Source organism: Rhinoderma darwinii, chromosome 1 (genome assembly GCF_050947455.1).
Source record: "Rhinoderma darwinii isolate aRhiDar2 chromosome 1, aRhiDar2.hap1, whole genome shotgun sequence".
Classification (NCBI taxonomy): domain Eukaryota; kingdom Metazoa; phylum Chordata; class Amphibia; order Anura; family Rhinodermatidae; genus Rhinoderma; species Rhinoderma darwinii.
This window is the reverse complement of record NC_134687.1, coordinates 362,011,856-362,038,097: the sequence shown is the minus strand read 5'-3', so window position 1 is coordinate 362,038,097 and position 26,242 is coordinate 362,011,856. Positions and strand designations below refer to the sequence as shown.

At 40.5% G+C, this 26,242-nt stretch overlaps 1 protein-coding gene across 1 annotated transcript in view; it reads left to right on the top strand.

Moving 5' to 3' along the window:
* KDM4C (lysine demethylase 4C) overlaps positions 1-23,985 on the top strand; it is a 563,556-nt gene extending 539,571 nt beyond the window's left edge. Inside the window, exons 20-22 of the mRNA XM_075827279.1 lie at positions 12,433-12,552; positions 19,347-19,439; positions 21,763-23,985. Coding sequence (XP_075683394.1) covers positions 12,433-12,552; positions 19,347-19,439; positions 21,763-21,939 — 390 coding nt within the window. The 3' untranslated portion in view covers positions 21,940-23,985. The remainder of the gene's footprint in view (positions 1-12,432; positions 12,553-19,346; positions 19,440-21,762) is intronic.
* Positions 23,986-26,242: the final 2,257 nt, after the last annotated feature.

The window sequence follows — 26,242 nt, the reverse complement described above, 5'->3', positions numbered from 1 at the left end:
ATAAAGAATGGACGAAGAAGCAGCACTCCAAAAATATCAAAGGGCTTATTCACCACCACATCTTAGTGGACCGTTTCACCCTCACATTGAGGTCATTTTAAAGCGTGAGGGTGAAACTTTGCACCAAGATGTGGTGGTGAATAAACCATTTGATATTTTTGGAGTGCTGCTGCCTCATCCATTCTTTGTACTTTGATCTTGGGGAGAGGTCACTCCTCTAGAAGGCTCTGCACCCGCCGCAAGCTTTGCTTCACAGTGCTGCTCCAACTATTTACATTGTGTGTGTGTGTATATATATATATATATGTGTGTTACCTTTATTGTAATCATTCCTGTGATGATGAGATGAAGGCTGAAAAGTGATCTGTATAGAACAGGAAGTTGTCTTTTGTGAGGCCCAGTGGCCAGAGGTTAAACAACAAGATTCTAGGATTATTTTTTAATGTAGTTAATGACAAAAAATCACCTAAAAAATGTATTCAGACTCTATACCTATACCACAAAATTAATTCAGACCCCAGACCCCAAAATTAATTCAGACCCTATGCCACAAGATTAATATAATTCAGACCCCAGAATTCAGATAAGTCTTAGAGTCTGAGGTCTGATCTTTGAGGGTGCTTCTGCAGTGTGACAGGCTAGGTTCCTCAAATACAGGAGCCCTCCGTGTCAAAGCTCTTAGGCTGTGTTCACACTGAGTTTTTTGCAGGAGGAAAAGTCCTCCTGCAAAAACTGCTGCAGACGTTTTTTGCACAGTGGTCTGACAAAAACTCGTCAAAACACTCGTCGAGGCGTTTTTTTCCCCGTTTCTGACTGATTGAAATGGGGTTTTGGAGGCGGAAACCGTCTCAAGATGGGTCATGCCGCTTCTTTTTACCGCGACGCGGTATTTCCGCTCGCGGTAAAAAAAAACTCGTCCGCCTCCCATTGAAATCAATGGGAGGCATTTTCGGGCACTTTTTGACGAGTTTTGCGGATCGGTTTCCGCGTCAAAAAACTCTGTGTGAACAGGGCCTTACAGCTCCTTTCCTCGCAAGGCAGCCCTGTGGCTGAGTTTGAAGGGAATCTGATGCCATAAAAAATAGCCCTGAACTACTATAATGGGTGGATAGCAGAAGAGAGACAGAGTCTATCTCTAAACTCACTTTCACTCTCCCCGCTGTAAGCCGGCAAAGGATCCGTGCTCCTCATTGTAATGAATGACCCGGACTCCTAAACTCAGAGAAATAGTGCTGCGGAACCCAAGATGCTTCATTAGAATACAGAGTACAGGCTGTCTACTGCTGTTGTGAAATTAAATTCAGAGGTAATTACATCACTGTAATCTGTGTGTCTTCAGCTAATCCACCATTATAGTACATCAGGGCCATTTTCACGGCCACAGATTCTCTTTAAAGAGGCTCTGTCACCACATTATAAGTGCCCTATCTCCTACATAAGGAGATCGGCGCTATAATGTAGGTGACAGCAGTGCTTTTTATTTAGAAAAACTATCTATTTTTACCACTTTATGAGCGATTTTTAGCTTTATGCTAATTAGTTTCTTAATGCCCAAGTAGGCGTGTTTTTACTTTAGACCAAGTGGGCGTTGTACAGAGGAGTGTATGACGCTGACCAATCAGTGACCAATCAGCGTCATACACTCCTCTCCATTCATTTACACTGCACTAGCAATATAGCTATATCGTTATGTGCAGCTACATACACACACTACAACATTACTGCAGTGTCCTGATAATGAATATACATTACCTAGAGCCAGGATGTGATGTGTATTCAGAATCCTGACCCGTCTGAATCTTTTCTGTGAGATTTTCAGCAAGGCAAACGTAATCTCGTTTACATCGTAATCTCGCGAGATTACGTTTGCCTTGCTGGACATCTCACAGAAAAGATTCAGACGTGTCAGGATTCTGAATACACATGACGTCCTGGCTGGAGGTAATGTATATTCATTATCAGGACACTGCAGTAATGTTATAGCGTGTTTATGTGGCTGCACATAGCCATATCGCTATCTGCTGTGTAAATGAATGGAGAGAAGTGTATGACGCTGATTGGTCACTGATTGGTCAGCGTCATACACTCCTCTGTACAACGCCCACTTGGTCTAAAGTAAAAACACGCCTACTTGGGCATTAAGAAACGAATTAGCATAAAGCTAACAATCGCTCATAAAGTGGTAAAAATAGATAGTTTTTCTAAATAAAAAGCACTTCTGTCACCTACATTACAGCGCCGATCTCCTTATGTAGGAGATATGGCACTTATAATGTGGTGACGGAGCCTCTTTAAAGAGGCTCTGTCACCAGATTATAAATGCCCGGTCTCCTCCATAATCTTATCTGCGCTATAATATAGATAACAGAGGTTCAATCTTAGATTTATGCTAATGACTTTCTTAATAGACAACTGGGCGTGTTTTTACTTTTTACCAACTGGGTATTGTAAAGAGAAGTGTATGACGCTGACCAATCAGTGACCAATCAGCATCATACACTTCTCATTGTTACAGTGTGATTGTGCAGTGAAAGAAGCCGGGCTGGAACAATGAGAAGTGTATGACGCAGGTTGGTCAGCGTCATACACTCCTCTGTACAACGCCCAGTGGGTAAAAAGTAAAAACACGCCCAGTTGTCTATTTAGAAACTAATTAGCATAAATCTAAGAATGTTTATAAATTGTTTTTCAAAATAAAAACCTCTGTTGTTATCTACATTACAGCGCAGATCAGATTATGTAGGAGATGGGGCATTTATAATCTGGTGACAGAGCCTATCTAAAGGGGTATTCCCTCATAGAACTGAAAGGGAGTTACAGAAACAGCATAGCACAGTGAGCTACGCTGTTTCCAATACCTGCTACGCTGTTTCCAATAACTGCTACGCTGTTTTTTTAACTCCCATTTACTACTATGATCGTTACGAAAACATCGAAGCAGAGCCAGCTATGCTCTTTCTTTAAGCCCGGCCACTTCTCTACCGAGTCTCTGGCTTAATGCGGTGGCCAGTGGCCGCCTCGCCAGATGGGGTTGGAGCACCTGCATTCTCAAGATAGGTGCTCCCCCAGAGCTGTGGCATGGTATTGTGGGCAAGTGGAGGAGAAGTTGGCAAAAGGACTCCAAGGAAGATGAGGACGGCATCAAAGATGGATGCAAGTCTGGATGGACTGGTCCAGGCTTCTTTGCGCTGTGTGTTTCACCAAATTGCGACCGTGCAAGCCAGCACAGAACCAGTCCGTAACGACTGCTGGGATTGCACGAAAACCCACTTTGCAAATTATGGTTTGTTTAATGCCCAATATTATCCTCTGTTGTAGATTCTTGCAGGACCCCATTTACATAGATCACATAATATATTATTATAATATGGACTCTTTTTAACAGTCAATTTAGCTACAATAAATTCAGCAGAAATTCTGTCATTTACATTTATCGAGAATTGTGCATCTTTAAAAGCATGTGCTACTTTGATTCATTCAATCAGACATGCTGCCAAATACACTGTCTTTAACCGTCACAATTGTAGGTAGCATTGAGTTAAATTGCAGGTAACATAAAGCTTCAGTTTCCATGCTGTGAAATTGGCCTGTGTATTATTTCTACACAGCAAGCTGTCAACTGCTGCTTTTTCCTTTGCTAAACAAGAGAGATCATCTCCAATCTGAAACACCATCCATCCCATTATACTGTACTCTGTTCACTCTGTGAATACTCACTCGGTGTCGGCTATAAGAATTTCCTGTTTATAAACCGTGAATGCCATGCAGAACTATAAGGCAATGTATATAAGTATATTGTAATGTAAATATGCTATGTTAAATGGCCTGACTCCACAATATTTTATGGTTAAAGAGGACCTGTCGGCTCTCCTGTCATGTCTGTTTTAGTAAATACTTGTATTCCCCAAGAACAAACTATTCTGGAGTAACTCTTCTTGTGACGTTCCTCTGTTATTCCTCCTGAAAATGAGTAAATTGACACCTGGGTGTAAAAGGGGCTTATTCCTTCACACTGACCCTGCATATTCAGTGATAAGTGACATCCTATTGACTAGGGGAATGGTAACACCCAATTGTCAATTTATCTATACATTTCCAGGGGGAATAACAGAAGAACGTCACAAAACAGAGTTCTAGGAAAAGATGTTGCAGAATTGTTGTTATATGATGAATGCAAGTATTTACTAAGGCAGATTTTTTTAAAAGAGCGAATAGATCCTATTTGACATTAGAGGGAGTCTGTCAACAGGTTTATGCTGTCCTATCTGAGGGTAGAATGTATTGCTTATTTTTTTTTAACGATCAGTCGTATTTATAAAATTCACTTTATCTCATATAGCCTGTCTGTATTCATGAGCTCATAAATACGGGTTGCTGGAGATGAAGTAAATTTTATAAAAACTACTGATCATTGAAAGTAAGGAATACATTGATGGATTCAGGGATTTCTGTCACTACTTTATGCTGCCCTCAGAGCATAAACCTGGTGACACTCCCTTTAACCCCTTCCTGACATCGGGCTGAACCTGCTCCATAGAACTAGCGTGTCGGCTGAGACTTCAATGTAACGAGCGGGATCCCGCTCATTTAACTACTTAGATGCTGTGATGGTTGGCAGCCTGGGGGTTTAATGAAGGCCCCATGATCTTCTATCTTTGTACTCCCATTAAGCCCTCCCATAGGAGCCTTTCAGAATTACATTAGTATTGCAATATATCGTGCAAGTGATACAGTGATCGCCAAACCCCAAAATGGTACCAATAAAAACTACAGATTGTCCCACAAAAAATAAGCTCTCATACTGCTTAATCGATGGAATAATAAAAAAGATATGGTTCTCAGAATATGGCGACAAAAAATAAAAATGTTATTTTTAACAATTAGTTTTTTCCTTGTAAAAGTAGTAAAACATAAAAAAAATACAAATTTAGTATCGCCACAATCGTATTTACTCGACGAACGCTGTAAAAATTAAACCCAAAAAAACAATGGAGGAAGCGCTGTTTTTTTGCCATTCCACCCCACAAAGAAACTTTTTCCAGTTTCCCAGTACATTATATAGTACAATAAATGGTGCTGTGAAAAACGTCAACTCTTCTCGCTAAAATCAAGCTTCATACGGCTATATAGACGGAAAAATAATAACTTTATGACTTTCGGAGGTTGGAGAGGAAAAAAATGAAAGTGAAAATCCGAAAAATGGCTGCGGCAGGAAGGGGTTCAGCTTGTTATTTTGTCAGTGATATATTTCTAGTCAAGGAGCATCCGCAGCGACCGTTTTACTGTACATATTTTAAAATGTATACGTATGTATCAAAATCTTGCTTAGGTAAGCTATGTAGTCACTTAAAGTGCGTAACTCTAAATTTAGCGTTTTTGCTTGAGGTTAGCTCCCTCTCTCAATCCAAAAAGTCTTACCTGGAGTCCAAGACTATGGAGATCTTTAGTATTCTCCCCTTCATAGTTTAGGATCATGAAGAAGAATACCTGTTCTACAGGATGTTGTGCTACTTTGACTTGTCCTCATAGTTAGGCCTCATGTAGTACAGAGCCATAAGTACTGCCATAAGGTGCCTCATAACACAGTAGCTACGTACTATTGCATAGTATTTTAATTCTGTGGAAAAAAAAACTCTTAGGCGCCTTGCTATGCCTCTAAAACTCTCAACTGTAATATGGCTGTGTGCATGAGCACTTACTGTATACACATTTTGTGGCCAATCCTTTTAATGAGTTGCAGTAAAGAGCCACACAGTTTTAAAAGTTTTAATTTCCTGCAGTGTTCCATATTGGTTGCAATTTTCCACATTGACGTAAAAAGCAGACCCTATGTAAAAACTGCAATTGTTGTTTTTTTTTTTTTTTGTTTTTTTTTTTTTTATGTGGTACTTTGATCATGTTTTCCATAGAAACATTATGGGGTTGACATTTTTTTATGTGCTGAAAGACTGTTTCCTTTTCATTGGATGTATTTGAAAAAATGGCCACAAACTGCACATTGCCAGTTACTTAAAGAGAATCCATCACCTCTCCTGAGATGTCTGTTTTAGTACAGAAATGTATTCCCCGTAAAATAACCGCGCTGGAGCATCTTTTCTTAGAACTCTGCGTCATGTTATTTCTCTGTTTATTCCTCGTAGAAATGTATGAATAAATTGACAACTGGGGGTGTGTCCATGCAGTCTGACGATTTCCAATCAGTAGAGACACACCTCTTTGAGAAGGGGACATGGTGACACCCAGTTGTCAATTTATTCATACATTTTTAGGAGCAATGGAACAACGCAGTACATTGAGAAAGTATTTTCCCAAATTTTTATTTTATGGGGAATACAAGTATTTATTAAAAATAGATGTCAGGAGAGGTGACAGGTCCTCTTTAAAGAATTTCTCTGATGGGGTTTTCAGACATGTCCGGGCTTACATCAATTTAGCAAGCGGTGGTTTTCCTTTTCATAAAGAAACATTTTGGAACCTAATTGTTTTCATTCATCCAGAAAGCTAATGTACATGGAGCTAACATTAAACGGAAGAGACAGCTAGAATTAAGTGCATTAGGGGGGAATGGAATTTCTGATATTTTAGTTTCATCCCCAGGGACAATCTTTTTATTTTAGAGTGCTTAGGTTGAGTCACCTTTGTATCTCTGACCCAGCATTTATATTTATTCCATGGGTTTCATAGAGGAAGAGCTGACTCTGTATGACAGTTCTCACACTCTATCACATCTTCTACAGCTATAGCTTTGAATCATTACTTATTTTCAGTCTTAAGAAAGGTCACAGTTACCCTGTGCTTATTATTTAGGAAATATCTTCACAGACCGTAACAATTACCAATCATAATCAAACTTATGAACAGAAAGGAGCAAAAGGTCCGTATTCTCCATACATTTCCAAAATTTTAATTGGGTCTGAAGCCTTATTTAGACGAACGAGTGTAAACTCAGACGTGAAAAATTTCCTTTTTTCGCATCCGAGTCGCACTCGTGCAGGACTCGTTTTCACGGATCCCTCATATACTTGAGTCTATTAAGGGATCGGTGAATACAGACGAAAATAGGACATGTCCTATTTTTTCACGGGCCCTTCACAATGGCCATATGAACAGCCGCATTGAAATACCTGCATCCGTGTGACGGCCGTTAAAAAAAAATCTGCCGTCACACGGATGAGATTGAATTGGGCCTTAGTAGTAGGCGAAGCATGTACAAGTTATATATACCATTTGGTACTTGAAATTGGCAGTGCATGTTTCTAAAATTTAGGAATTTGCGAAAACCTTGGCTCCACAGGCAATAGTTGCCACTACACAGCACAGCGTCACAGTGCATATATCTTGTCTGTCCGTTCATCTATTTGTCATATCTATAGAAATAGATTTCCTATTAACATTGAAAGTGGCAAGAAACATTAAGAAGCACATTTGTAATTCCACAGAAACAACACCAGATGTCTACAAAGAGTCAAGAGAAAATCAAAGACCGCATAAAGCATGCAGTAGATAGAAGCACTACATTTAGTAAGAACAGGTTTTTTTTTTTCATAATGCAAATTAATAGCGAAATTAATTATTTGTTGTGGAGCCAGGCCTGATGACAGTGTCCTCACGATGAAACTAATTTGTCAAGTGCGTGACATAAATAGATTTGCTTTATGGTACAATATATGTACCATACAGCAAAAAAATGACACATTTCCAAATGTACAATTTAAACCTAGGCTTTTTTTTTGTCACAATTGATGTTTGTGTCATTCCCATTTAACCCCTTGCGTACCTTTGACGTAATAGTACGTCGCTGGCCGCTTATTCCAGCGTACCTTCGACGTACTATTACGGCGCAGGAATAAACTGTCACTATGTGAAATCACATAGTGACAGAACAGCGGCGGCAGCTGTCATTGACAGCTAACCGTCTCTGCTACCGGCCTGGGGACCAATTAGCAGTCCCCAATGCCGGCGATTGCTGTGATTGGTCAGTCTCTGAAGACTGACCAATCACAGCCGTCTGTGACGTCGTCTGCAGGAGAAAGCTCCTGTCACTTTCTCTGATCTCCTCACTTCTGTGAGATACGTGAGGAGATCAGAGAAAGCGGTGTAAAAAAAAAAAAAACACTTTTAATTAACCCCTTCCCGAAAATGGGCGTATAGTAACGCCCTGAGGATGAAGCGGGCACAGGAGCTGTGCTCGCTCCATCTTCATCGGATGTCGGCTGTAATATACAGCCGACATCCCACTGCAACTACAGCGATCACTGTCCTCTCCGATCGCTGTAGTTTAACCCCTTAAATGCCGCTGTCAATAGCGACAGCGGCATTTAAGTGATTGATACAGAGGGAGGGGGCTCCCTCTGCACCCCATTGCCCCCCCGCGAAAAATCGCGGGGTTCTGATGGTTGCAATGGCAACCAGGAAGCCTAGCAACGGCTTCCTGGTTGCCAGGTACGGGAGCCTATTAGGTCCTGCCCCATGCAGGACGTAATAGGCTCAACTGTCAGTTGTAAAGTGACAGTTACAATACACTGCACTACATCAGTACATACAGAAGTAGTGCAGTGTATTGTGCAGGGGATCAGAAGATCAGATCTTCCAGTCCCCTAGTATGTGTAAAATAAAAAGTGAAAAAAAAGTAAAAAAATAAGTTTTAGATAAATAAATAAATACAAGTTTTACGTAATAAAAACAATAAATCGCCTTCTTTCCCTGATCAAGCCCTTTATAATTAGAAAAAAAATGAAAAAAAAGACAAAAACTAGACATAATAGGTATCGCCGCGTTCATATCGGCCTGACCTAAAAAAATATCATATTATTTATCCCGCACGGTGAACACCGTAAAAAAAATACCATAAAAAACAATGGCAGAATTTCCTTTTTTGGTCACGTTGTTTCCAAAAAAATGGAATAAAAAGTGATCAAAAAGTCGCGCGTAGCCAAACATGGTACCAATAAAAACGACAGTGTGTCACGCAAAAAATGTATGTACTTCGCACAGATTACATATGCCCCCACATTATAAACTGAAACACCAGTAAAACACTAAACAAAACTACTACCAAGCAAAATCTGCGCTCCAAAAGCCAAATGGCGCTCCTTCTGGGCCTGGCAGTGTGCCCAAACAGCGGTTTATGACCACATATGGGGTATTACCGTACTCTGGAGAACCGCTTAACAATTTATGGGGCGTATGTCTCCAGTGGTACAAGCTGGGCCCAACGCATTGGGCACTGAAATAGCATATATGTGGAAAATGTCAATTTTCAATCTGCAACATCCACTTTGCACTAATTTCTGCAAAACCTTTGGGGGTCAAAATGCTCACTACACTTCTAAGATGAATTCCTTGAGGGGTGTAGTTTCCTAAATGGGGTCACTTCTCGGGAGTTTTCACTGTACTCGTACCTCAGCGCAATGCAACATGGCGTAAAAAACAAATTTTGTAAAATCTCCACTCCAAAAACGAAATTGCACTTTTTCCGTTTAGACCCTTGCCGTATGTCCAAATAGCCGTTTACAACCACATATGGGGTATTTCCGTAATCAGGAGAAATTGTGTAACACATTTTGGGGTGTCTTTTCTCCTGTATTCCTTGTGGAAATGAAAAATTCTGAGCTAAAGCTACATGTTATTGGAAAAAAAAAATGTTTTCATTTTCACGGACCAATTCTAATAAAATCTATAAAACACCTGAGGGCTCAAAATGCTCACTACACCTCTAATTTAATTCTTTCAGGGGTATAGTCTCCAAATTGGGATCACATCTGGGGAATTTCTACTGTACTGGTACTTCAGGGACTCTGCAAATGCGACATGGCCCCCAGAAACCAATTCAGCAAAATCTGAGCTGCAAAATCCAAATGGTGCTCCGTCCCTTCTGAGCACTGCCATGGGTCCAAACAGCAGTTTATTACCACATAATGGGGTATTTCCGTAATCAGGAGAAATTGCTTTACAAATGTTGAGGTGCTTTTTCTCCTTTATTCCTTATAAAAATTAGAAAATTCTGTGTTTTTTCCAAAAAAAAGTCTCTTTTCATCTTCACAGACTAATTCCAATAAATTCAGCAAAAAACCTGTGGGGTCAAAATGATAACTTTACCACTAGAAAAATTCCTTGAGGGGTATAGTTTCCAAAATGGGGTCACTTTTGGGGGGATTCCACTGTTTAGGTCCCTCCAGGGCGTTGCAAACGTGACACGGCACTGAAAACCATTCCAGTAAAATCAGAGCTCCAAAATCCAAATGGCGCTCCTTCCCTTCTGAGCCCTGCTGTGGGTCCAAACAGCAGTTTATTACCACATATGGGGTATTTCCGTAATCGCGAGAAATTGCTTTACAAATGTTGGGGTGCTTTCTCTCCTTTATTTCTTGCAAAAATTAGAAATTTTTACGTTTTTCCAGAAAAAAAGTAGATTTTCATTTTCACAGACTAACTCCAGAAAATATAGCAAAATACCTGTGGGGTCAAAATGCTAACTATACCCCTAGATAAATTCCCTGAGGGGTGTAGTTTAAAAAATGGGGGTCACTTTTGGGGGTTTCCACTGTTTTGGCACCACAAGACCTCTTCAAACCTGACATGGTGCCTAAAATATATTCTGAAAAAAGGAGGCCCCAAAATCCAAGAGGTGCTCCTTTGCTTCTGAGGCCGGTGTTTCAGTCCATTATCACACTAGGGCCACATGTGGGATATTTCTAAAAACTGCAGAATCTGGGCAATAAATATTGAGTTGCGTTTCTCAGGTAAAACCTTCTGTGGTACAGAAGAAAATGTATTACATATGAATTTTGTAAAAAAAAATGAAATTTGAAAATTTCAGCTCTACTTTCCTTCAATTCCTGTAAAACGCCTAAAGAGTTGAAACACTTTCTGAATGCTGTTTTGGATACTTTGAGGGGTGCAGTTTTCAAAATGGGGTGTTTTATGGGGGTTTCTAATATATAAGGCACTCAAAACCACTTCAGAACTGAACTCGTCCCTGAAAAAATCGCTTTTTGAAATTTTCTTAAAAATATGAGAAATTGCTGCTAAAGTTCTAAGCCTTGTGAGGTCATAGAAAAATAAAAGGATGTTCAAAAAACGATGCAAACATAAAGTAGACATGTGGGAGATGTTAATTGGTAACTATTTTGTGTGGTATTAGCATCTGTTTTACAAGCAGATACATTTAAAATGGGAAAAATCATAATTTCTTCATATTTTCGCTAAATGTTGGTGTTTTTCACAAATAAGCAATGAATTTATCGACCAAATTTTTGCACTAAACTAAAGTACAATATGTCACGAGAAAACAATCTCAGAATCAATTGGATAGGTAAAAGCATTCCGGAGTTATTACCACATAAAGTGATACATGTCAGATTTGAAAAAATGGGTCTGGTCCTCAAGGCCAAAATGAGCTGGGTACTCAAGGGGTTAAGCATAAAAATGTGTATTTATCAACAGTATTTACTCTGGTCATTCAGAATCCTAAGGTGTGAGCATTCCCCCTGTGCAGTGCACAACCTGTTTGTTTTTGTTTTTTTAGAAATAGTTTGTGATGTAGCTGGTTTTTTAGATGTTACCATATCTCTTCCTTCACTCATGTTCGTTTTCCGTACTTTACACCAGAGTATAGTGGAAGTATAAGTCATTATCTGAAGGATACAAAGTACGGCATATACTGTGTGTGTATATAAGTTTAATCATTTTATAAAATACACATTTTTCTTAGAATAAAGTCTTGTAATTATGTCTAGGATGAGAAACTCCTTTTCACAGTGCAAATAAAATGTGGGGCAACCAGTTATATCAGTGATTTAAGGGATTATGGTGGAATCTTCTAGATTGCTGAGGACACGTTCTCTTTATTCGTCTGCATTCGTTTACTTATGTTGGGTTCCATTCACATCACTTTGGAGCCCTACATCGGTAGGACCTCCCGATATATAACTCTATCTAATCCATAGACATCCAGTCACTAATAGACTCATATTGTAAAAAAGAAACATATACCGTGAAGAATATGCAAAATGTAAAAAAAACAAAAACTTGCTTCTGCTACTCACAAAGACTCACTCACCATGTTGTTGCCGTTCCCTGGTTGTCTTCCAGATTGCAGTCACTATGGCTTCCTGAGCAGTTGTTCTCATGAGTTTCACTTATTTTATTTAGAAAATGCATGTATTATTCTGAGGCCCACAAAACATACTAATCTTTACTACTGTGTGTTATGTAAGTAGGTGTGGTAAGCACTACAGGAAGTGCGTGCGTTAGTGTTTAATATTATGTGAAAATTATTCCTTGTCATTTCTAATTATTCTGATATCATTTGTAAAATTATAATGTGGGGTTTTTTTTTTATTAGTATTTACACATACAAGTAACTTTATTTTGTGAAATTTTCTATGGGAACCGTAAAATTACATCTATTTGTCTTTTGTTGTTTAATAGAGCAGGGACTGTCTTAAGCTAGGTCCACCTGTACTGGGACAAGATGTCCAGGTAAAATGGCCCGATGGCTTACTTTATGGAGCTAAATACCTTGGAAGCAATGTTGTGCATATGTACAAGGTGAGTACAATTTCTTATGACTTTTAATGTAATTCACAATTGTGAACGACCTACTTTATGTTATATAGTTCATAATCATCATCATTCGAAAACTAGATCTAGACCAGAATAGCTATGATAAAGAATTGCGTGGAATCTTGCATTGTCTTTTAGACTTTATTTCCTAGAGGCTGACATTAGCATGAGTGATATCATATTGGTACTTTCAACAATAAAAAAATAAATAAAATAAAATAAATCAGAGCTGAGAAAGTTTGGTTATTAGTTACAAAACTATCTAAATGAAAAATCTTTGATATTGTCCATGCCAACAAGAATCCCAAGAGCCAGGTAGCTACTGCATCTAAAACTTTCTGGTGGATCCTAACTTTTTAAGTTATCCTCTGTCTATGGGAGTTACAAAAATAAAACTGTCTCTTAATGTATACCGTGCTGTACAGTGAATAAGTGTATAACTTTAGAAGAAACCATAGGAGAGTCACGTCTTTGGTCGCATAATTTGAGGTGGTTATAGTGGAAACTTTTAGAAATTATTCAATGCACAAAATATAGTTTTGACATATATGACTATTTTCTACACTCTGCTGCATAACGTTTCTTATTTTCTGCAAAAAAAGTTCATCTTAGATTAAATTTCTACTTAGACAGACGGAAGCATTTTCTGTATTTAAAATGAGCATTTTAGAACGCAGTGTTGTAGACATTGGTTTAGTTAACGGTATCTCATGGCATGTCACTCAGGTTGACTTCACCTTATACACGCAGACAGTCTGAAAAGAGCTGAAAGCTATTCAATTAATTTCCGCTAGCAGTTGAATCAGAAGCAAACATAAGAAAGAAATTAAATAAAGAATAAAAAAAAAAGTTGATAGATGGGTTTGCAAAAGTTTTAGCTGTAACTACATTAAAATGTGTCACTTTAAATACTGATAATACATTGCAGGTTATCTTTAAAACAGACTGTATGGTTAATGGAAATTCCTGAGGTAGAAAACCCAGACGTTTAAAGTCCCATTTTAGTTCCAGCTACTTATATGCGGAGTTAAACTTAGAAGGCCCCTGCAGAGTTGGCTTCTGACTGCAGACCTCACGATTCCTTCAATTCTGTGACTTAATAGTATTAATATTTTAAGAAATTAAAATAATAGTCCTGTATTGCAGGACTTGGGGAGCTTATTATTATTATTAACTAATACACCTATATATATCCCATAGTTTCAAAAGGCAAGACATAAATACTTACACAAATAATACCAAAAAAGTCTCTAAGCCAGAACAGTCATAAAGACCAAATAGTCCCAAAAAGTTTTTTTATATAATCTTTATTAGTCCAAATTATTTTGACAAACTACCCACCCCCCACACACACAAATATATACAAAAAATAAAAAACATATAATTAAAAACAGCCTCCGGTGAAAAAGACCACGATCGCCCTAATCCGATTAATACCAAGTTACAGTATATGGATCAATGTCTAGAATAAGATAGGGGATTCACAGAATTAATTAAGTGGACGACGGTTGCGAAACGTTCGTCTAGGTGTCTCCTCAGGTGGAACTTTCATCTACCATCATGTCAGCCAGAGGTAATTGAATTTTGCATTTGGCCATATATATTCTGTGGTTCTGTGGTTATTGCTTAGTGCAATAAATACCAAGATATACCGTAAGTATTTAGAATTGTCAATGCAGCTGTAGAGGCAATGGGATATAATTCAGGCAATTCAGGTAAGAATAGACCATCAATATCAATGTCCCAGAAAACCCCTTAGGCTGGGTTCACATTATTATATTAGTTGATGTGTGCCTGTCCCTCTTCTCTTGGTAGATCACCTAGCTCAGGCTCCACAAAAGATGTTTGGTCACTACTCACCTATATAATAAATCATTTTTTATATTTTTTTAACATTCAGATTCGTAAATATTTTCTATTTTGCCAATTGCAATTGATATGTCACAATCACAGGGTATGTGGACCCACTAGGCCGCTCCGCCGTAGCGGAGAGGCAGCTGACCAGGTCTCAGTCTATACAAAAGTCTAATGGCAGTTTGTAACACTCGGGTACCTGAACTAGTCCAGACAGTGGTTGTGGCTTCAGCACGGATGGAGGCCGGTGCAGCAGGTAGCGCCTGACGTGGCGGGCAGTATCCGATGTGGCAGAAGACACTGGACGTGGCAAACGACAGCAGGTGCAGTAAACACGACTCCAACACTGGTATGCACAGGAACAAGAACAGTACGGGACACAGGAACAGGTAACAAGGCACGGGTAACAACTGGAATGGGAAACTCTAAGGGACCATTTGCAAGACAGACTGGGATAAACTAACAACGCTCAGGCAAGGATCAGAAGGCCTGGGGCCTTCTTATAGACCAGGAAAACATGGCAGTCGATGATGATGACGATTTCCTTTGTGCGCGCGCTGGCCCTTTAAGGCCGGGCACGAGCGTGCACGCGCACCCTACGGGACACAGCAGAATGGAGCGGAAGTGAGCGCTGGCGTCTCCTCTGAAGGAGATGGGGACCAGCGCTCACGGATCCATGGCTGCGGGCGTCAGGAGGTGAGTAAACCCGACGGCCCGTGGCCATGGACGCTACAGTATCCCCCCTCTTATGCCCTCTCTTCTTGGGGCCAGAGCAAGAGAGGAACTTTTTAATAAGAGCAGAAGCACTGAGGTTCTCTTCTGGCTCCCAGGACCTCTCCTCAGGACCAAAAACTCTCCAGTCCATCAAATAGAAAGTCCTTCCTCCTACCCTTTTGCAGTCCAGGATCTCTTTTACCTCGAATACATCAGAAGGACCGCTGGGAGCAACTGTGGAACTAGAAGTCTTGCTGTAGCGGTTCAGTACCAGTGGTTTCAGGAGGGACACATGGAAGGAGTTGGGGATTCTGAGGGTAGGAGGCAGCCGCAGCTTATGGGAGACAGGGTTGATCTGTTGCAGAATCTCGAAAGGACCAAGGAACCTGGGAGCAAACTTGTATGAGAGTACCTTCAAGCAAATGTTCCGAGAGGACAGCCAGACTTTAGTACCTGGAAGATACTGAGGCGGCTCTCTTCTACTTGAATCTGCTTTTCGCTTCATGCGATCGACTGCCAGCGAAATAGAGGACCGGGTCTGTTGCCATATTTGCAGGAAGTCCCCATATGCAGAGTCAGCAGCGGGTACTTGAGATGTGGTCGACACTGGAAGAGGGACTCTGGGATGTTGACTGTATACAATGTGAAATGGAGTGGAAGTGGTGGACTCACTTGTGTGGTTGTTGTATGAGAACTCGGCCCATGGAAGAAGCTGTACCCAGTTATCGTGCTGTGAAGAGATGAAGTGGCGGAGATAATTCTCAATGATCTGGTTGATCCTCTCAACTTGCCCATTGGACTGGGGGTGATAGGCTGAGGAAAAGTCCAAACTCACATCCAGGAGTTTACAGAGGGTTCTCCAGAACTTAGAGGTAAATTGAACCCCCCGGTCAGACACAATGTGAAGAGGCAAGCAATGCAAGCGAAAGATGTGTTGAATGAAGAGACTCGCCAGTCGGGGAGCAGAAGATAGGCCGGTCAGCAGGATAAAATGTGCCATCTTAGAGAACCGGTCCACCACCAACCAGACAGTGTTACATCCTGCTGAGGGGGGAAGGTCTGTGACAAAGTCCATTGCAATGTGCTGCCAAAGGGCATTGGGTACAGGCAGAGGTTGAAGCAGGCCGGCCGCCTTGGAGTGAGTAACTTTGTTAGAAGCACACACCGTGCAAGAAGAGACAAAGTCCAGAACATCTTTAGGTAGCGTGGGCCACCAGAAGTGACGAGCAATCAGGTCTCGGGTTTTACGGACACCAGCGTGCCCAGCTAGTTTAGTACTGTGTCCCCAGCGGAGAATTCTTCTCCTATCTGCCAACAGAACAAAAGTCCTCCCCGGAGGGATGTCTCTAATCTGCAGAGGATTAGCAGTGACAATGCAGGATGGGTCTATTATAGTCTGAAGGGACTCCACCGTGGCTTCCGTCTCAAACGATCTGGACAGGGCATCGGCCCTCGCATTCTTGTCAGCGGGACGGTAGTGGAGCAGAAATTGGAGACGGATGAAAAACAGCAACCACCTGGCTTGCCGAGGATTCAGTCTTTGAGCGGACTGAAGGTAGGTAAAGTTTTTGTGGTCGGTGTAGATCAAGATGGGGTGAGCTGTGCCATCCGGAAGATGTCTCCACTCCTCCAGAGCCAATTTGATGGCCAGTAGCTCCCGATCTCCAATAGAGTAATTGCGCTCAGCAGAAGAAAAAAAGTCTTGAGTAGTAGCCACATACTACTACCTTTCCTTTGGAGTTATCTGGAACAGAAGTGCACCTGCACCAACAGAGGAAGCGTCCACCTCCAATTAGAACTGTCGAGATACGTCAGGGTGATGGAGGATCGAAGCTGAAGTGAAGGCTTTCTTGAGGCTAATGAATGCAGCCCCTGGAGTCCATACCTTGGCGTTCACACCCTTCTTGGTAAGGGTAGAGATGGGAGCCGTCAGAGATGAAAAGTTCGGAATAAACTGGCGGTAGATATTGGCGAATCCCAGGAACCGTTGTACGGCCCTTAGGCCCTGAGGGCGTGGCCACTCCAGGACAGACTTTCGTTTCTCAGGGTCCATCTTAAGACCTTGATCCGAGATGACGTAGCCCAGGAAGGGCAAAGACTTCTTTTCAAAGAGGCACTTCTCCAACTTGGACTATAAGCGATTCTCTCTTAGTCGCAGAAGAACTTGACGGACATGCCTCCGATGGGTCATCAGATCTGGGGAGAAAATCAAAATATCATCGAGATAAACTACAACACACATATAGAGGAGATCTCGGAAAATATCATTGACGAATTCCTGAAATACTGCGGGAGCGTTACACAGTCCAAAGGGCATCACCAGGTATTGGTAGTGCCCATTGGGGGTGTTAAATGCCGTCTTCCATTCGTCACCCCGGCGAATCCGGATTAGGTTATAAGCCCTCCGCAGATCTAGCTTAAAAAAATGTTTGGCTCCTCGTATGCGATCAAACAGCTCGGATATAAGTGGCAACGGGTATTTGTTCTTGACCGTGATCTGGTTGAGACCACGGTAGTCAATGCAGGGTCGAACAGATCCATCTCTCTTCTTAACGAAGAAGAAGCCGGCCCCAGCCGGGGAGGAAGCTTTTCGAATAAAACCCCTCTCCAAATTCTCCTTGATATAGGCTGACATAGATAAAGTCTCTGGCAAGGAGAGAGGATATACTCGTCCACGGGGAAGAGAAGCATTAGGAACCAGTTCAATGGGAAAGTCATAATTCCGATGTGGAGGCAACGTCTCTCGTTTGCAGAAGACATCTGCAAAACTGGCGTACTGAGATGGTAGACCGCAGAGTGACTGAGGCAGAGTGGGCATAACAGGACTAACTTGTGACAGGCAATGGCTATGGCATCTGGAACCCCATTGAAGAACTTCTCCGGAACTCCAGTCAAGAACCGGGGTGTGTAAGCGGAGCCATGGCAGACCCAGCAGGATAGGATTGATAGCCTTAGGTAGTACAAGGAAGGCGATCTGCTCCGAGTGAAGAGCTCCGACCCGTAGTGTCAACGGCTCCGTGATAAACATAATTGGATCGGGCAATGGTAGACCATTCACAGAGGCAACAGCCAGGGGTTTCTCCAGAAGAACTGTAGGTAGATGTAAACGTTCCACTAGATCCTGCTGGATGAAATTAGCAGCTGCTCCGGAGTCAAGATAGGCGGAGAAGGGATGTGACATGTCTCCGGAGATGATGGCCACAGGAATCGATAATTTGGAAGAGGTTTTAACGTTTGGAGACGTCCCATCTAGAGTTGCCTCTTCAACCAACCCTAGGTACTGGAGTTTCCCGGTTTCTGTGGGCATTGGTGCACAAAATGACCCTTAAGGCCACAATACATACATAGTCCAGAGGAGCGTCTGCTTCCTATTTTGTTCAGACAACCGGACTCTGTCTACCTGCATGGGTTCTTCAGGTAGTGCACTAGGGGAAGGCAATAGGGGTCTCTGGACCGAGGGTGTTGGTCTGTGGACCCGACTCTCCTATCGAACCTCTTTAGTGCGCTCCCGGATTCTCATATCAACCCGAGTGGCTAACAGGATGAGGGCATCCAAGGTAGAAGGAAGGTCGCGGGCCACCATTTCGTCCTTGATGTGAGAGAACAGTCCCTGCCAGAAGGACGCCACCAGTGCCTCATTGTTCCATGCCAGCTCGGCTGCCAGGGTACGGAAGGAGATGGCATACTCCCCTACTGTGGAACCCTCTTGCTTGAGGGTCAACAGAGTGGCTGCGGCAGAGGAAGTTCGACGCGGCTCCTCAAACACGGCACGAAAGGACTGCAGGAACAAGGCTAGGTCCGAGGATACGGGTCCTTGTTGCTCCAAGATTGGGTTCGCCCATGCGAGGGCCTTGCCAGCAAGAAGGGCCATTTAGATGAGTGGCTGTCAATGCAATTCATGGACATCTCGAGCCACCAGGCTCTCTGTTCTGGCTCATAGGGGGACTCTCGAGCAGGGTATTACCCTCTATGACATCCATATGCCGTATGATGTCCTTATGCCTTCATGAGACTATTTTAAAAGAAGCTTTTATTTCTTTGGAAAAATTTTTTTTAACTCGTGCAGTCCTATAGAGTATACATACAGTAAATGATAATCACAATTTTTACATATGTCACGTATGTTAGAACCATGCATCAACACAGTGTGATTTTTGGGAGACGGTATTTCATTAGACCCAACTTCACAGATTTTCTATTTTTTTGCACAGGTTGAATTCGAAGATGGGTCACAAATTGTGACAAAGAGAGAAGATATTTACACCATGGATGAAGAACTTCCCAAAAAGATCAAATCTCGCTATGTAAGCTCCCTTAGCTTTTGCATTTATTTTAGCTTTAGTATCAATCTATGTCTGGTGGAGAACTGTAAATGGCCATTTCAGTGGTGCAATAAATATTCTAATGGTGTAACGATCTAGTTAATAAAAATAATTACGTAAATAAAGCTTAAATGGTACCTCCAATGATACTATCTCTCAACAAAAGTTTAAAACTGATAGTGAGGGGTGGGCCTATCAAGGCGAACTGTTAACTGCGGTTGTTCAGTCTTATATAAATTAAACGTAATCAAAATTTCAGTTCCTCAGATTTTTAAGATCTTCCATTTTTTTATTATATTCAGAGGCTGAATACGGACCTAGTTCTGCTTTCTCACAACTGCAGTTTTATAGTACATACAGTGAAGGAAATAAGTATTTGATCCCTTGCTGATTTTGTAAGTTTGCCCACTGTCAAAGACATGAACAGTCTAGAATTTTTAGGCTAGGTTAATTTTACCAGTGAGAGAAAGATTATATAAAAAAAAAAAAAGAAAATCACATTGTCAAAATTATATATATTTATTTGCATTGTGCACAGAGAAATAAGTATTTGATCCCTTTGGCAAACAGGACTTAATACTTGGTGGCAAAACCCTTGTTGGCAAGCACAGCAGTCAGACGTTTTTTGTAGTTGATGATGAGGTTTGCACACATGTTAGATGGGATTTTGGCCCACTCCTCTTTGCAGATCATCTGTAAATCATTAAGATTTCGAGGCTGTCGCTTGGCAACTCGGATCTTTTGCTCCCTCCATAAGTTTTTGATGGGATTAAGGTCTGGAGACTGGCTAGGCCACTCCATGACCTTAATGTGCTTCTATTTGAGCCACTCCTTTGTTGCCTTGGCTGTATGTTTCGGGTCATTGTCGTGCTGGAAGACCCAGCCACGAGCCATTTTTAATGTCCTGGTGGAGGGAAGGAGGTTGTCACTCAGGATTTGACGTTACATGGCTCCATCCATTCTCCCATTGATGCGGTGAAGTAGTCCTGTGCCCTTAGCAGAGAAACACCCCCAAAACATAATGTTTCCACCTCCATGCTTGACAGTGGGGACGGTGTTCTTTGGGTCATAGGCAGCATTTCTCTTCCTCCAAACACGGCGAGTTGAGTTAATGCCAAAGAGCTCAATTTTAGTCTCATCTGACCACAGCACCTTCTCCCAATCACTCTCAGAAACATCCAGATGTTCATTTGCAAACTTCAGATGGGCCTGTACATGTGCCTTCTTGAGCAGGGGGACCTTGCGGGCACTGCAGGATTTTAATCCATTACGGCGTAATGTGTTACCAATGGTTTTCTTGGTGACTGTGGTCCCAGCTGCCTTGAGATCATTAACAAGTTCCCCCCGTGTAGTTTTTGGCTGAGCTCTCACCTTCCTCAGGATCAAGGATACCCCACGAGGTGAGATTTTGCATGGAGCCCCAGATCGATGTCGATTGACAGTCATTTTGTATGTCTTCCATTTTCTTACTATTGCACCAACAGTTGTCTCCTTCTCACCCAGCGTCTTACTTATGGTTTTGTAGCCCATTCCAGCCTTGTGCAGGTCTATGATCTTGTCCCTGACATCCTTAGAAAGCTCTTTGGTCTTGCCCATGTTGTAGAGGTTAGAGTCAGACTGATTAATTGAGTCTGTGGACAGGAGTCTTTTATACAGGTGACCATTTAAGACAGCTGTCTTTAATGCAGGCACCAAGTTGATTTGAAGCATGTAACTGGTCTGGAGGAGGCTGAACTCTTAATGGTTGATAGGGGATCAAAGGGATCAAATACTTATTTCTCTGTGCACAATGCAAATAAATATATATAATTTTGACAATGTGATTTTCAGTTTTTTTTAAAAATATAATCTATCTTTCACTGGTAAAATTAACCTAGCCTAAAAATTCTAGACTATTCATGTCTTTGACAGTGGGCAAACTTACAAAATCAGCAAGGGATCAAATACTTATTTCCTTCACTGTATACACAATGAAACATACAGATTCAGCCGCCTTTACCTTTTACCGTATTAAATTAACAATGGCTAGATCCCTTATCTTGACTTTTTCAATGACCCTTCAATGGCTTCTGTTGTGTGATATCACGCTGCAGCAATTTATCAGAATCAAGTTAAAGATGGCTACATCCGTACTGTGAATAAATGTTTGCATATTCGAAGATAAGGTGTTTACTAGGGGTCCTGTCTTTCTAAAATAAAACTGGGATTAGATCATTGTAATGTTGGGCAGATGCCTAGCTTATCATGTGGTTTTGGATACATTTCATGGAGTTTTTCTTTATTTTGTGTCTTCTTACCGTTCTAGTCCAAAGCATCGGACATGAAATTTGAAGATGCATTTTATGGGGAAGAGGTAATTAAAGGTGACAAAAAAAGACAGAGAGTGCTGAATGTGAAGTTCAAGAATGAATATGTTGATGATCCTGGATATCGTACATTTCTCAAGAGTTCATTCCAAAAGAAGAACCACAAGGGACAATGATGGACTGACCCCACATACCATTGAACAGACCCAAGTGTGGGAAATATTTGTTACAGCATTTGCACTACACTCATAAATAAATAAGTTGGACTGAAGGGCATTCTGGTTTAATCTCTTACTTGTTCATACATGATATCTACATTCTTGCGGTGGAGACTTGACATAACATGATAGTTTTATATTAGAAAGTGGCCCATAGTACAGCACCCTTCACTAGTGTTTTTGGATATTAAGGGAAAGTTTTCACAGACTCAAGCCAGGAAAGCCATGTGCCCCTAAAATATAATCATACCCGTATCACCTTAAAGTCTTTTCAATGTCTTTTGAAGACGCCTATTGCAAATTTGCATGTTAATAATGGTGGCACCAGGTTTCCATTAAGAAAGGTCATGTATACAGACTTTTCACTGTATACACTGCCGTTCATAACTACTAGCTCAATGTGAACATTCATTTCTTAACGCATTTATTGACCTTTTGGTAGTTATCATTGTGGCCCATGTTACCATCTTTACTCTAGCTTTTGTTTTTTCTAGAATATTCTCGTTCATGTTACTGCACCTACTATAGTTGAGGTAAAAGCTGAAGAGTCTTAATCTTTGATTTGGAAATTACTCTGGTCACTCAGGGCTGCATGTTGTCAGGATATATAAATTGATGTTCTACAACAAGACTGTATATATGGATTGTCTTACCAGCATTTAATATGGAAAAACTTCACAATGGTCATCTGAACGTTTAAAAGTGAACATTCTGATGTACATATTCCATATGTATGGTTGTACCACTCCTCTGTGCAGTGATTTTTATGTACAAGGAGTCAAATCCCCATGATTGAGGCAGTTCACCTATAGTGCCCTTTTCCTATATTCACTCCACATGTATAAGTTCGTTTTGTGAAGCAATAAGAAATGTTTTCTCTGACAAGTGGAGAATTTCTTGTCTTTGGAATATACTTTTGACTATTTTACTTCTGGTTTTACAGAGATTTGTTCAGCAACTGATTCATTTGTTTATATCCAGTTTCAGAAGAGGAGTGGAAAATGGTTAAGAAGTCCCAATAATAAAATTATTTAAAAACTGTTTTGTTTAGAGGTTCATACTTATTCATTGCTTAACAATTTTACTGTCTGAATGGTATCATCCACACCATTATGTCATATTCCACCGCCACTTAGGACAAATGTTCATTTAGTTAGTTTTTTTTTGTTCGTACTGCAAAAAAATTGTTTACCTTAGTCAGAAATGGCCACTAATTCTTGACTATTAAAACTCAACAATATTCATAGGGATTGTATGATTTCCATCGTTTGTTTTGTGAGGCATTTGGCTAGATAATCTGGCACAATCTTAAGCAGGAAAGCACCCAACTGAACATAAAATATTATACTAGATATACATAAAAAAAAACGGTTTAAAACGTTCATATAATTCATTTAACTGTGTTCATTCACTTACACACATTGGAAATAGAAACAATTCACTGGGAGCCCAAACTTCATAAATACAAGTTATTATTCATAAATCTTAGGTGCTGATTCAGTTCACTGGGTATGAGCAAGTAAATAGACTGCATATTACTCCAGTCCACAGAAAAAAACATTTTCAAATAATATATAGGGGCAACACTGAAAAGTGATTTGTCTTCATGACTGATTTACCTTGCTTACTCTGATTTTGTTGTGGTCTTTCCCAGCACATTAGTCCATTTCTATACACGTATAGCCACAATTATTATGCCAAGTGCCACCAAAATATTTGTATGAATTGTACACCGTTTGCAAATGTGCCATAATTACTTTATAAATGTCCAAGACCTCTAGCCATGTGGAAATGGTATTACTGAAACTGGTAAAAAGCTCTACAAGCACAACAATTATTTAAGATATTTGTTAAGAATATTGTTAAATATGTTTTTTCCTCCTTCAGGTTTTTTATTATTATTTATGTATCATTTCTGTAAATATATGAATTCCATCTTCTTAAAGCGACACTCCAGTCTCAGGACAAAATTATAAATGTGATGGGGTATATGGAGTAATATTACCTGGTGCCCTCCAGTTGACCCCCTCTTCCATAGATCCGTTGTTTTAGGGTCCCCTCTGTGCTGTCCCAAAATGGCTGCATCGCTTCTCAGACGGAGTCTAAGACACTCCCACTGTTCACAGATTGGATGGAACTGCTCACGTGACCAGCTCCGGCCAATCTCAGAATAGTGGAAGTGCCTCAGACTCGTAGTCTAAGAAGCGCTGCGGCCATTTTGGGATAGCACAGGAGGGACCCTAGAATGGTGGATCTACGGCAGAGGGGCACAACTAGATGGCATCAGATATTATTACTCCATCTACACCTTCATATTTAAAATATTGTCCCAGGACCGGAGTGTCGGTTTAACTTTCAACCATTAGGTAGGTTTCTGCACAAAAACATTTTTGTCCCAGAAATGTTATTGTATTTGCTTAATTATAAAACTTGTTTAGAACCATTTCCCCCAATTTAAAAATATCGTTGCAGAAGAGTTTATGAAATAATATATTGATGCTTTTCTTTTTAGTCTTTGTTTTCTGTAAATTTCAATAGTATTTATCGTTACGAAATGAATTGAAAAGTGAAAGTGTGACTCTTTTCTAGTATGCTTTTTCATTTTTTTCTTTCATGTTTGGGTGTTTAGCTAAGTTCATAAAATGCACCATTAAAATAATTTAACTGCAAAATTGGTAGTTATTTTTAGGTAGTTTTGTTAGGAAATACAAATGATTAAGAATGCGTCTCGACAATATTTTATTGCATTGAACTGACATTCTTGGTATCAGGACACAAAGTTCTTACTAGAGTTGTAACCTTTTTTCTACAAGAGAATAAATAATTTTACTATTTTGCCCATTTTGTCACTGTGTATTTTCTTTAATATTCAATTATATACATTGTTCTTCTTGAGTCAGGCATCAGAATCACAATAATTTCACAGACTTATTGTTTATTTGATCTAAACCAGTAAGTGCTGTGTGAAAATGTATAACTGGATATGAGAACTGAAGATCACTATATGATGAAGACCAGAAATATAGAGCTGCCCGTCGATGCACAAATAATACCGACAGCATTTGGTGACAAGCCTTTGTGGGGTTATTCTGTATTCCTATTATAATTACCAAAACAATATTTTCTGGACGATGGAAATCTATACCATTTGTTAGGAAATTTATTGGAGGAACATAAAATGTTATATGAAGGATGAGCATTTTTGTATTTAGATGGTAATGTGCTGAAAATGTTTCCTACTTATGCCTTGTTTAAGAATTTGGATTCTTAAAGATTGACAAAAGCAGTGTTATCAACGTGTAGAGAATAAAATAGTGCCAGATTGTACTTTGAGTAGTAAGCCGAATAGTATATATTGGTTTAACAAGCCACATAGTCACCTAGTTATGCAGAGAAACCGTCCAAACTGAGGGTGAGTAGGGGGTTCTTATAAGTATTAACCCTTTCATGACCAATGACGAAAATGGACGTCATGGTCGGCTGCTAATTCCCGCACCATGACGTTCATTTTCGTCAGTATTTCAAACTGTCACTCTGTGTAAACACAGAGTGACAGGCGCGCGCTGACAGCTGTCACATCAGTCTCGCCGGACAGCGGACCATCGCCGCTGCTTTCGGCAATTAATCCCTTAAGTGCGGCGACGCATTTAAGTAGTTTGAAGCACATCGGCAGCCCCCACGAAGAGATCGTGGGGGCTACCGATGCTTGTCGTGGCAATCGGAGGTCAGACATTGGAAGAACCTCGGAAGAACAGCCTCCGGCCGTTCCTCCTCGGCTTCCTGTCAGAGTGACAGTTACGTCACAATGACAGAGTACATTACCATTACACTACGTGTGTAGTGTAATGTACTCTAGCAGCGATCAAAGCTGCAAGTCTCGTAGTCCCCTAGTGGGACAAGTAAAAAAAGTAATAAAAATGTTTTTTAAAAAAAGTGTAAAAATAAAAGTTATAAGTTATATAAACACAAAATGCTTTTTTTTCCTATAATAAGACTTTTATTATAAAAAACAAATGCACACGTTAAAAAAGTATACATATTTGGTATCATCGCGTTCGTAACGACCCCAACTATAAAACTGCAATGGTTTTTTTCCCGCACGATGAACACCCCAAAAACTACGACAGAATCTCAATTTTTTTGGTCACCACCGCGCCCTAAATAAAGAATAAAAAGTGATCAAAAAGTCGCATGTACCCAAAAATAGTACCAATAAAAACGTAAATCCGTCCAGCAAAAAACAAGCCCTTACACATCTTTT